Source organism: Rhinoderma darwinii, chromosome 1 (assembly GCF_050947455.1).
Source record: "Rhinoderma darwinii isolate aRhiDar2 chromosome 1, aRhiDar2.hap1, whole genome shotgun sequence".
Lineage (NCBI taxonomy): Eukaryota > Metazoa > Chordata > Amphibia > Anura > Rhinodermatidae > Rhinoderma > Rhinoderma darwinii.
In genome coordinates, this window is record NC_134687.1 from 354,433,201 (window position 1) to 354,447,037 (window position 13,837).

Here is a 13,837-nt window from a genome sequence, read left to right on the forward strand (position 1 = left end):
TTCCAAAAAATGAGGGGCCTAGGCCAAACCCTGGAAAACTGCCTTAGACCATTATTCTTGCTCCACCAAATTCCGTTAGCCATCATTCTGGCAAACTAGTGATGCACGATGCATCGAAACTTTGATACTGTTTCGATAATGTGCACCCTCAAACTGTTCGCTACCGCTATTTCATGTATTTCGATACTAAGCTGTGCGGCCGCAAAGCTTAGCATTGTAACACATGAATGTATGAGAGCGGGGCTGCAACTGTGTAATGCAGCCATTGCCCCGCTCCTGAGTCCTGACAAGTGTGCGTGCGGTCAGCATGAGGTGATTCCACCAGCAATGCACTAATGATTGCCGGCACTGAATACACAACATGACAGGCGCACTGCGAAACTCCAACACCCCCCATGTCCGGTCTTCAGTGCCTGAACCGCCGCTCATTAGTGCATCACCTCGTGCTGACCGCGCGCACACACAGGAGCGGGGAATGGCTGTATTACACAGCCGCAGCCCGGCTCTAATGGCGGAGTTGAGAGAAACCGCTCATTGCCGCTGCTATTCCCTTGAGCGCTGCAATCAAGCTGACCACCGCATTCAAGGGGAAAATGAGAAGGGGGGGTGCCCCTTGGATCGCGTCACAGGGAATTGAGGGACATACCCTATATGGACAGGGTCATTGAAGGACCACAGGGCTGTCTGACCATATTTCCTGTTAGGACATACTTGGGTATGTCCTAACTGCTGCCTGTGTACTATCCATGCACAGGCTAATGTACTGGCATATAGCTATATGCCAGTACATTAACGTTTAAAAACATAGTAGTGTTAAATAAAAATAATACACAAACACGTTTTTACCATAAACATTAACCCCTTAGTGACCAGCCTATTTTAGGCCCTAATGACCAAGCTTTTTTTTTTTCGTTCGTTCAAAGAGCTATAATTTTTTTTTATTCTTCCGTCGACATGGCTGTATGAGGACTTGTTTTTTGCGGGATTAGTTGTACTCTTTAATGGCATCATTAAAAAAAAGTTGACATTCCGCCATAGTTCTATGCGTTTTAAATTGATGCTGTTCACTGTGTGACGTAAATACCACGTTACCTTTATTCTATGGCTCATTGTCTTATTTTTATGGTGTTTACATTACATATTAACTTTATTGTTTGGGTCATTACGGTTGCGGCGATACCATATATGTGTAGTTGGATTTATTTTTTACACTTTTACTAAATCCACTTTTTTAGCAAAATGTTGTTTTATTTTTTGGTTTTTTTACCGTAATTTATTTTTTATTTCACATTCATTACTTATTACTTTTTAAAAATATTTTTTTTTTTTTGTCCTATTAGGGGAGATCACTGTGCAATCTTTAGATCGCAGATATAATGCTTTGGTATACTTAGGCAATAATGCTTTGGTATACGGTCAGTGTAACCCTGAGGGTATGTGCGCACACACTAATTACGTCCGTAATTGACGGACGTATTTCGGCCGCAAGTACCGGACCGAACACAGTGCAGGGAGCCGGGCTCCTAGCATCATACTTATGTATGATGCTAGGAGTCCCTGCCTCTCTGCAGGACAGCTGTCCCGTACTGTAATCATGTTTTCAGTACGGGACAGTTGTCCTGCAGCGAGGCAGGGACTCCTAGCATCGTACATAACTATGATGCTAGGAGCCCGGCTCCCTGCACTGTGTTCGGTCCGGTACTTGCGACCGAAATACGTCCGTCCATTACGGACGTAATTGGTGTGTGTGCACATACCCTGACAGGCAATCTGTTAGGACGTGCCTCTGGCGCGTCCTAATAGGCATATGCATAGGTCAGACCTGGGGGCCTCTCAGGCACCCCCGGCTGCCATGACTCCCCATCGGAGGCCTGGGATTTCATTTACGGGTCACAGCTGGATGACAGAGGGAGCTACCTCCCTCTGCAAATGATTTAAATGCCGCGGTCAGTAATGACGGCGGCATTTAATGGGTTAAACTGCCGCGATCAAAGTACATTTTGATCGGGGCTGGTGGAGCAGGAGCCCGGCTGTCATCAGACAACAGAGTCCCAGCTCCAGCCTGCACGGGACACCCGTGCAGGGCTTAGACTGAGCTGCGGGAAAAGGCGTATTGTTCGTCACTAAGGGGTTAAAATAAGTCCATACATATAATATACACATTCTGTATTGGCGTGGCCGTTATAACCTGCACAACAATTTTTTTGCATCTATTTATGATGTGTACGCTATAAAAAAATGAAATAAAAACTTCTTTCACTTATTATTGGAAGGCACGAGTTGTGATGAATTTAACCTCCATGTGCCTCACATTAATAGTAATTAACACCATGTACCGTACACATTAACCCAGTGTTGTCAATTGACTGAGAAACATGATGGGGTTAATTACTATTAATGTGAGGCACATTAAAAATTCATCACGCCTCACCTCACATCAGAAAACGGCAAAGTATCGTTTTGGTATCAAATCACAATACTACGCAAAGTATCGGTATCCAAGTCAAAAATTCTGGTACTATGACCATCCTACTCCAAACCCAGATTCATCAATCAGACTGCCTGATAGTAAATCGTGCGTTCACCTTACAATAAGCACTTCGTTAACCAGGGTAGATCAGAAATTTCACAAACTGAGCAAAGGTGGCACCCTATGACACATTTAAGGGGGTTTTCCAGTACCTAAGAATTGATGGCCTATCCTCAGGATAGGCCATCAATAGCTCATGTGTTTGAGTGCGACTCCTGGGACCCCCGCCGATCAGCTGTTTTGACTAGGGTGCATCGCTTGTACGAGTGGCGCTTCCCCTTTAATTCTACTTGCTCACTGAATCGTTGACACCGATGTAGAAGGCTGCAATACTGTGAATTGCCGCTACATGTGTGTAAATGACTCAGTGAGCAAGTAGAAATGAAGGGGAAGTAGGGCTCGTACAAGCGATGCACCCTAGTCAAAACAGCTGATCCGCGGGGCTCCCAGGAGTCTGACCCCGACACACCAGGCCATCAATTTTAAGGACTGGAAAACCCATTTAAAGTCACATTTAACGCCGAAGGACGGATATATCAGTCCTCTGCAGCTGCTAGTTCGCGCAGGAGGATGGATATATCCGTCCTGTGATGGCGCGGGTACTGCCACTGTACCCACGCGATCAGCGGCAGGAGCACGGCTGTTATACACAGCCTGGCTCCTGCTGCAACTGCCGGAATCTAAGCGCGCGCCGATTCCGGCAGTTTAACCCATTAAATGCCGCTGTCAATAGTGACAGCGGCATTTAATGTGTTTGACAGAGGGAGGGAGCTCCCTGTCTCACCCGATCGGCGCCCCCAAAAAGAAATTGCGGGTCGCGGTCGGGTTTCCATGACAGCCGGGGGTCTAAGAAAGACCCCCAGGTCTGTCTTCAGCATCTGCCTGTTAGGCCATGCCAGAGGTATGGCCTAACAGGTTGCCTGTCAGTTTTACACTGACAGGCAATAATGCTTTGGTATACTAAGTATACCAAAGCATTATATATGCGATCAGCAGATCGCATAGTGAAGTCCCCTGGTGGGACTTAAAAAAAAAAAAAATGTAAGTCAGTTAAATAAAGTTTGTGGGAAAAAAAAAATTAGTCAAGTCAAATAAAACTACTTTTTTGTCCCAAAAAGTGGTTTTATTAAGTAAAACTGTCAAAACAAATCACACATACACATATATGGTATCCCCGCGATCGTAACAACTTGACCAATAAAATGAACACATTAATTAAACCGCCGGATGAATGGCGTCCAAAGAAAACTCAAAAAACAACGGCAAAATTCTCTTTTCTCCCATTCCCCCCCATAAAAAATAAAATAAAAGCTAATCTTTAAGTCTTATGTACCCCAAAATAGTAATAATGAAAACTACACATTGTCCCGCAAAAATCAAGCCCACGTACGGCCACATCGACGGAAGAATAAAAAAATGACGTCTCTTGGAATGCGGCGATGCAAAAACAAGTATTTTTTTTCTAAAAGGCTTTTTATTGTGCAAACGTAGGAAAACATATAAAACCTTTACATATTTGGTATCCCCGTAATCGTGCCGACCCATAGAATAAAGTTAACATGTTATTTACGTTGCACAGTAAACGGCGTAAATTTATAACGTGAAAATCAATGCTGGAATAGCTGCTTATTTTCAATTCTCTCCTAAAATAAAGTTAACAAAAGTTAATCAATATGTTATAAGCATCTAAAAATGGTACAATTACAAAATACAACTCGTCCCGCAAAAAACAAGCCCTTATACGGCTATGTCGATGGAATAAAAAAAAAAGTTACGACTCTTGGAATGCAACAGTGAAAAAACAAAAAATAATCCTTGGTCATTGATGAGCAAAATGGCCCGGTCATTAAGGGGTTAAACTTGTTCCCATTTTCACTAGCGATGTGGCTGTGCATGCACAATGCCTCTTCTTTTTTTAAAGCAAAGGGAGTAAGAATACTTGGAAGTGTCCATAACTACCAAAGATATATGCATGGCCACCTCTCCAGCGAGAGTCCAGCAGTCTTGAAGGAGTTTCCATTGATGCTGAACACTTGGCTTCTTTTCCTTGACTCTCCTGTTCAAATCATCTCAAACCATCTCTATTGGGTTTAGGTCTGTAAACTGTGGAGGGAACACTCCTTCTTTTTTTCTTTTTTTGTCCGGTAGTTCCTACCCAGCCTGTAGTTTTTAGGTCATTTTGGCCTTTTACAAAATCTCATGTAACCCTATTGCTAATGTAATGCTAGGGGTTCAATGATGGTGGGGGCGGGGTCACATGACCAAACCCTGCCATGTATGACCGCAACTACAGGTTGTATTGGGATAAAATCATTATTTGAGAGTTATCCAGTATCTTAATAAAAAAAAGAGCTCATTTGGCAACACTAAAGTCCTTTTTGGATTCCACATCTCAAATAACATAAATTTGTTCAAATAACATTGGCACTTTTTTTTTTTTTTTTTAAATATATAATAAAAAATCTATTGACTATTCTTTTTTTAACAAAGGTTTTTGTTGTGATTTTCTCCATAAACAACTCTTTTACAATGAAACGGAAACGTCAAAGCGACAAGGTCATTATGGTAATAACTAGCGATACTATAGCAGAAGATGCAGCTAGTCTTGTGCACAAAATTCAGAAGTACAGAGGCGTCTGCCATGTCAGTAGCTAGGTTAGGAACAATGCCCTTATCAGTACAGTAAATAATAAAAGAACAGCAAATCAAAAATCAAACCGCACTTTTCTCAAGTGCAAGCAGAAGATCCTAGGAGGAACTTAGAACCAGCCATGCTCCCCACATGACTATTATTCTTACAAAACTGACAATGTACTCTCAAATTCTTGATTCATTGGTTCTTACAAACTTTTAATTTACCTGGTTCCGTACGCAATACTTGAAAATTGTTAATATTTAAATGTCATAGGAAACTATATTAAAAAGATGCTGTAGATCCACATAATTACTAAAATTGTGATGCATTTGTTTACGGTCACCAATTTCAGACTTTTCTTTTCTTCTAATTTGAAGGGCTTTTTTGGGACCAAAGGACATGTTCCCATATGAAGAGAATAAGGAGAAATATGGTAAACCAAATAAACGAAAGGGGTTCAATGAAGGATTATGGGAAATTGACAATAATCCTAAAGTCAAATTCTCCAATTCACAGGTAAATGGATTCCCAATTAAACAAAATGTTCTTAGTCCTCTGTGTGGAATGCTGTTTTTTTTTTTTTCCTGTGAATTCCTGCTGCTAGAATTATACAGTTGCTCGGCTTACTAGATGAGCTGTGCGAGTATTGTGTGCATTTGTATATCCGTGCTCTGCAAACTGAGGTGTCTTCGAGTTGTTGGTGATGCGCAGCTGGGCAGGCAGTTTTGACAGAAGTGCTCATTTACAGCGCATGCCTTTTCTGTCCCTAATTTCGCAACATAACTGACTTCTTTTGTGATTAATTTAAAGGGGTCCAACCCCATGACATTTTCTAAAATCAATGATGAGATGTAATAAGGCCCTTTTACACGTGCCAATTATCGGGCAAATGTGCATTTTACACAGTGTTCTCGTTCCCGATCATTTCCCTGATAAGACGATGACGGAGCAAAGTCCAGTTCATCGGGTGATCTAATCGTTCATGCAGCCGAAAATATTATCGTTGTCTGCAGCACATCTCCCTGTGTAAAGAGGGAGACGTGCTGCTGACATGATAGAAATGTATGGGGATAAGCGATTGGAGTAATGAGTGCTCGTCCCCATACATTGCTCTGTGTAACAGGAGCAAACTAGCGACGCTCAACGAGCTGTCTCGTTGATCGGTGCTAGTTTACATGGCCCACGTCGGGCCGTGTAACAGGACCTCTACGCTTATCGATCCCCCTACTTTCCGGTTTCCTCGACTGTGCTTTTGTTCTTCCTGCTTTCAGCGATGATGTGTCTACTACGTGTGAGCGCTGCAGCCAATTATTGAATGGCGACAGTGGTCAGATGTCATGTCGACACGTCATTGCTGGAGCGGGAAGACACGGGGGACCTGGGGAGCAGTGGCAGGAGATTAATAAGGTAAATATTACCCATTTTAATTATTCTACTGGATCCAGGAGACTAATGATTAATTCATATTCAGGTTGGTAAGGTCACAGTTAAAAATGAGATGTTCTAGTCTAAAAACATCTTTGCGGCAATGTCTATACTTAAACATCCAAAGCTCCTCATGTAAGACAAACGCATTAGTACAAGAATCAATTGCTTACCTCCTTTTTAGAAGATGCATTCAGTGGAAAAGCGAAACCTCCAACTTTGGTGTCACAGTATTTCTGTATCAATTTGATATGATTCTCACATTGCTGCTCAGTAATTGGAGAGCCCTGCTGCTTAATTAACCAGTTCAGGACCGGGCTATTTTGATTCTCCAGGAACAGACACTGTTTAGCCTTTTTTTGCACGTGTTCGTTAAATTGCTATAACTTTTTTTTTTATTTGGGATAACTACGTGATTTTTGCGTTTTTGTTTTTTTTTTTTTCTGTAGATAATGCAGGTTTCTTTTTTTTTTTTTTTTAATCGTTTTTATACACACCCTTTTTGCTATTTTAGAGTTTTTATTCTCAAAGTTTGAAAATAATAGTAAAAGAATAAGCTTTTTTAAGTTTCAGCTATTTTTTTTTTGGTAATAACATAGTTTTACCCTAAAATAGACAGTTTATTTGTGAGTCATTTTCTACCGTAAATTTTAATATATTACATGTCTATATTAGGGTAATTTGGTCCGGGCTAGCGTTACAACAATGATTGGCAGGAGGGGGAAGTGTTTTTTTTTTGGGCGTGGGTATTTTATGTGTATTTATTATGAATTAATTTTTTTTGCCCTTTTACTTTACTTTTTAGTTTTTTTATTACTGTGGTCTGTCCCTCAAAGGTAAAAAAAAAGACCATTGGGGAACTTTTATATATATTTTTTTCTTTCTTTTAGGGCTTATTCAGACAAACGGGATATACGTCCGTACATTAGTCTAAGTGGCAGTGCAGACAGTTGCGTGATTTTTACGCAGCGTGAGTCCGCTGCGAAAGTCACGACATCTCCGTTCTTTGGGCGTATTTCGCACATCATGCACCCATTGAAGTCAATGGGTGCGTGAAAATCACGCATGCCACACGGAAGCACTTCCGTGGGACGAGGGTGATTCGCGCAACAGCTGTGAATAGGATGAATGAAAATAAAAGCACAACGTGCTTTTCTGTTTACAAACATCCAAACGGAGTGTCATAATGATGGCTGCGCGAAAAGCACGCAGCCGCGCATCATATGGGGCTGACACGCAGCTGTCAAGTGCCTTTTGCGCGCGCAAAACGCCGCTTTTTTGCGCTTGCAAAAGGCACACGCTCGTGTGAATCCGGCCTAACACCATGCTTTTCCACTGAAGCTGCACAGCAGCCCCAGTTACAGGGGAAATCAGCCCTCTCATAGTGACTATTGTCACTAATAGGGCTGTGCTGGGTCTAGTAAGACCCAGCAGCAGTTTGTCACTAACGGCACCCGGTGATCATGTGACCAGTCACATGAACACCGGGAGCAATAGAGACAGCGCCGCTGCTGCTGTCTCTATTCCTATACACAGCATTCATTGAGCGCTGTGTACAAGTGATCAGAGAAGACAGAATCAGCGAAAGCTGCTTCTATCCTCTCCTCAGGGTCCCCGGCAGTCACTGACAGCCGGAGACCTGACGTTCAGCTGCCCGATCGCGCGGGCAGCAAGATAAAACCTGAGCCGTAAAAAGTCTATGGCTCGGGTTTTAAGGAGCCTGACCGCTGGCCGTAAAAACACAGCCAGCGGACGGGAACCAGTTAAAACTGGTGCTCTACTTGATTGAAGGGCTTCTGTAGAATTGATGGCACATCATTATGATGGTTTGTGAGAAAGTGTAGAGCTTTCAGTCAATGGCTTTTTTCCGTTCAATGATCCCGCTAGAACAAACTGATTGGAGTGAAGCCTCTGACTGACAATCTCTCCTCTTCAAGTGCCGCCCGAACATCCTCTTCAGGTGATCAGCAGCACCCCATCTTGGTTTGTCTCATGACTGTGGCACTTTAAATATATACCTGGTTTTTTGATAAATACTAGGGAAAAACTCCATGAAGTCCTCAATTTGTAAACATGCAAAATTTTCCAAGTGAATTCACAGCCCCATTTAAGTCTAAATCTTTAACTGAAAGGGGCATTCCCATCTCACACATTTATGGCATATCCACCGGATATATTACCCACCACCACTACTGTGAATCGCCAAGTAGTTACATGGCGGTTCACAGAAGCCGCAAGGAACGAGGGAGCATCGGTGATCGCCGCTGTTCCTTCAAAACAGCCGGCAATCAGATGTTTTTTGAAGGGGCAGCGGCGAGCACCACTTCTGTCGAGACCCCCACACGCACACACCGTGTGTGTGTGTGTGTGTGTGTGTGTGTGTGTGTGTGTGTGTGTGTGTGTGCTGAGCAGCGGTGCTCGCTGCGGATCCTTCAAAACAGCTGATAATCGACTGAAGGATAAGCGGCGCTCGTATGCGGCTGATCCTTCATAGCCACAGATCAGCTGTTTTGAAGGAACAGCAGCGAGCACCGCTGCTCGGTCGAGCGCCCCACACGGATGCACACACCTTACGTGCATGTGCGGAGGGGGGGGGTGTGCTCGTCGCTGATCCTTCAAAACAAACACCCACCCGCGGCTTTCCTCCTACTAACCAGCTTCTATGCTGGGTCGCTCTGCACTGCGCAGTACAGAGCGAGACAGCAGAAGCACAGGATGTAACTAACTGGTCCTGTTCGTTGTGTCCTATGCCCTGTAGCTGCCATATTACATATGTGTATGTGTCGTTAAGACACATACACAGATGAAATAAAACATGACAGCCCGCAGTAGAGCAAAATAGTGTTAATAAAAAAAAAAAAAATAAAGTACATATAAACATGATTATTACATAAATTAATAAAAAAAAGAAAATAATTCATGACCCTTTTCCTTTAACTGAGTGCTCAGCGGCAGAAGGAAGGATGAGGTCATATGGCCCCTTTTCTAGAAAATAGGCGCACCGCATCGATCAGACATTTATGGCATATTTTGTGGTTGTAAGATGGAAATACCCCTTTAAAGGCTATGCACCGCTTTTGACATGGAAAATAGAATTATGTATGTTAGTGCTTACCTGGAGTTAAAGTGGCACAAAGTTTCAGGCTGCAACCTCCATTAATTCATTCATTTTCAGACCCCCTTGATGCGGTTTGCATACATACTACTCCTAGTTTCCTTCTTTTTTTTTTTTTTTTTTTTTTTTAATATTTCGACGTCTACCTCCCAGTAGTACATTCTGGATGAGAGGCCTGTGTTTCCAGGATGCTGATGCCTTCACTAGCTGTCATTGTATCCACACAGCTTCCTTCTACAGTCTGAGATTTTTTTTTATTTTTATTTCCTCTGTGGAGTGTGTGATTTCCTCCACCTGCAGTGTCTCCATGAGTTCTCTCCTTTCTCTCTACACTGATAGCCTATGTTATTACCCCTCCCGCTATGCTTTTCTCCCCGTCTACACGGATACAGTTTAGACTGAGTGATCTACCTTCACTGAATACTTAGATGCTTTCCGCCCTCTAAACACTCTCATCGGCCGTGTACCCTTTCCTGCCCCTCCCTGCTGCCATCTCCAACACTTGTAGTAAATGAGGAGGGGAGAGCAGATTACGTTGGCCCCCGACAGTAGTCGTGTGATGTCACCTTTATGCCAACATTTTCAAGATGACCAGTTATGTGAAGCTGTTATACAGTTCCTAATAATTTATTGCTGCAGAATAAATTTAATAACAACCTATCACTAAAAAGGGCATAGTTATTAATACAAGAGAAGGTAAAATTTGAAGACTAAAAGTTTGCTTAATGTTGCATTTAGGATTTAAATGAATGTAAACATTTCAGTGCAAAGATGTCATAGACTTAAAAATTCAGTTTTTTTTCCTATAGCTATTTCCCAACAAACATACAGTAGCAGATATTCTTTATTTGCAAACTTGCAGCAGTTTGTAATGTGCGAATGAGACTGACCACACGCCAAATATCAATGATAAAAAGTGATTGTTAAAGCAACTAGGGCATTCAGAATAAGGATAGCCCCTGGGAGGCAGGTTTATATTACTGAGAATTATATCTTTATATTATCTTTTTGCCCGTTTAGGACTACTTGTCAATTGACGATGTTCCTCAGGGAGAAGCCGAAGAAGAAGAAACACAAGAGGGCATGGAGGAAAATGAGGATAAGACACAACACAAAAAAAGGAAGACTTCAGCACCAAAGGTATGTGACGTAGCAATTTCGTGTCCGATCCAACAAGGTTTAGATAAAATTGCAAGCCAAAATGGTCAGATATGATAAAAAATTGTAAGTAATTGTTCGTGTAAAGTTGTGTAAATATAAAGGCAAAAAGCAAATTCAAGGGCTCATTCAGACAAGGGTGATTCTCATCCGTGTACTGTGCGTTGAAACAATGCAGAGCACACAGACCCATTGATTTCAATTGGGCTACTCGCTCATCCGTGCGTTTTGTTTTTTACGCAGCGAGTGTCTGTTGCGTGAATCTCACTGCATGTCCTATATTGGTGCATTTTCACACACACCGTGTCTACCATTGAAGTCAATTGTTGCGTGAAAAACGGACAGCACACGGACACATCTGTGTGCTGTCCGTGTTTATGGCAGCAATTACATCGAAAAAAAATCTATTAAAAAAAGTGTTTGCGCGGACATGAAAAACTCCTGCCACACGCAAAGCACACTGATGTAAAAATGCAACGCACAAGTGCAAAAAAAAAATCTGAATGTAGCTTAACCCCTTAGCGCACCAGGACGCACCGGTACGTCCTGCATTGAAGTGTTTTAAGCCACAGGGACGTACCGTGCGTCCTAGCTAAAAACTGTCACCCTGTCAAATGACAAGGTGACAGAACTGTGCCGTCAACTGTTTGACAGTTGACCGGCACAGTAAGACGGCAGGGGACCATTCACAGCGGTCTCCTGCCGGCGATCGCTGTGATTGGTCAGTCAAAGCAGACTGACCAATCACAGCTCCATGACGTAGGGTATGTGATGGCGCTGGCTCAGCTTGAGCCAGCGCTATCCCCGCCGGTAATCAGATGTCCGGCACCCCTCTGCAACGGCCAGGACCGGAGCTAGGCTCCGATCCGGCCGATTAACCCCTTCGATGCATCGAAGTGTCTTGTAGCCTGTCTGCAACCACGATGGTTGCCACGGGCGCGGATGTCAGCTGTTTGTCACAGCTGAGATCGTGCTCTAACGGCCAGGACCGGAGCTAGGCTCCGATCCGGCCGATTAACCCCTCAGATGCAGCTATCGCTGCATCTAAGTGATTAGACCGCACGCTATGGTTGCTAATGGCAACCATCGGCACCCGCGGGTGTTCCGATGGTTGCTATGGCAACCGTAGCCTAACAATCGCTTCCTAGTACGGAAGCCTATTAGGCCCCGCCGGGAGGCGAAGCCTAATAGGCTTGCTGTCAGTGAATAGCTGACAGCTCGAATACACTGCACTATGTAGGTAGTGCAGTGTATTAGAATAGCGATCAGGGCTTCATGCCTTCAAGTTCCCTAGTGGGACACAAAAAAAAGGTAAAACAAGTTAATAAAAATGTTGTGAAAAAAAATAAGTTTCAAAAAACATAAGTCTTTTATTATAGGAAAAACAGAAAAACATAAACCGAAAAACAGAAAAAAAAGTTCACATATGTGGTATCACCGCGTCCGTAACGACCCAAACTATAAAAATATCACGCTATTTTACCTGTACGGTGAAAAAATTTTATAAAAACTATTCCAGAATCGCTGTTTGTTAGTCACTACCCCTCGCAAAACAGAATAAAAAAAGGGATCTGAAAGTTGCATGTACTCCAAAATGATACCATTAAAAACTGAAGCCCGTCCCGCAAAAAACAAGCCCTCCTGCAGCTTTTTTGACGGAAAAATAAAAAAGTTATGGCTCTCAGAATCTGGTGACACAAAAAATAAATTTGAAACAAGTGATTTTATCGTGCAGACGCTGCAAAGCATAAGAGAAACTATATACATCTGGTATCATCGTAATCGTACCGACCCGCAGAATAACGTAAAATTGTCATTCATAGCGCATGGCGAACGCCGTAAAAAAAAATAATAAAAAACATCAGAATTGCAGGTTTTTGGTCACCTTGCTTGCCAAAAAAATGAAATACAAAGTGATCAAAAAAATCGCATGTACCCCAAAATGGTACCAATGAAATCTACAGATTGTCCCGCAACAAATAAGCCCCCACACAGCTCCGTTGGAGAAAAAATAAAAAAGTTCTGGCTCTCAGAATATGGCGATGCAAAATGTGCAGTGTTCCAAAAGCGGATAAGATCTGGCGCCATTTATCAGTGCGACACCGGCCACACATCTATGAATTATTATTTATTTACCCCATTATTATACTCTCTTATTATGCCCCTGATGTTCTCCGCACAGCTTACATTTGCCCCCACATTATAAACTGAAATACCAGCAAAACCCCCAAAAAAACTACCACTAAGCAAAATCTGCGCTCTAAAAGCCAAATGGCGCCTCTCCCTACTGAGCCCTGCAGCGTGCCCAACGGGCAGTTTACGTCCACATATATGACATCACCATACCCGGGAGAACACGCTTAACAGTTTGAGGTATTTGTCTTCAGTGGCATGAACTGGGCACAAAATATTGTGCACTAAAATGGCATACCTGTGGAAATTTGCAATTTTCACTTTGCACCATCCACTGAGCATTCATTTATTATAGAAAAAAAAAACCCTGTGTGGTCAAAATGCTCAGTAAACCCGTTAATAAAATGCCTTCAGGGGTGCAGTTTCCAAAATGGGGGTCACTACTTGGGGGTTTGTTTTCCTATTTGACCCCAGAGCCCTGCCATTGTGGGCTAATGCTGCGAAAATCACCAAAATAGGTCTCACATGCGCCTTTCACTCCTAAGCCCTGTCATATATCCAGGCAAATGATAAATGCCTTGAGGGGTGTAGTTTACAAAATGGGGTCACTTTTGGGGAGTTTCCACTGTTATGGTCCCTCTAGGGCTTTTTAAACACGACATGGCACCGAAAACCATTCCAGCAAAATCTGTGCTCCAAAATCCAAATGGCCCTCTTTCCCTTCTGAGCCCTGCCGTGGGTCCAAACAGCAGTTTATTACCACATATGGGGTATTGCCGTAATCGGGAGAAATTTATTTACAAATGTTGGGGTGCTTTTTCTCCTTTATTCCTTGTAAGAA

The 13,837-nt window shown here is 42.8% G+C and overlaps 1 protein-coding gene across 3 annotated transcripts in view; it reads left to right on the forward strand.

The window, feature by feature from the left end:
* The window catches only part of PSIP1 (PC4 and SRSF1 interacting protein 1), a 184,845-nt gene that overhangs the window by 23,068 nt on the left and 147,940 nt on the right, over positions 1–13,837 (forward strand). For all 3 annotated transcript variants that reach the window (XM_075826692.1, XM_075826707.1, XM_075826698.1), the window contains 2 exons: positions 5,543–5,681; positions 10,726–10,845. In XM_075826692.1, the coding sequence (XP_075682807.1) occupies positions 5,543–5,681; positions 10,726–10,845 (259 nt within the window). The remainder of the gene's footprint in view (positions 1–5,542; positions 5,682–10,725; positions 10,846–13,837) is intronic.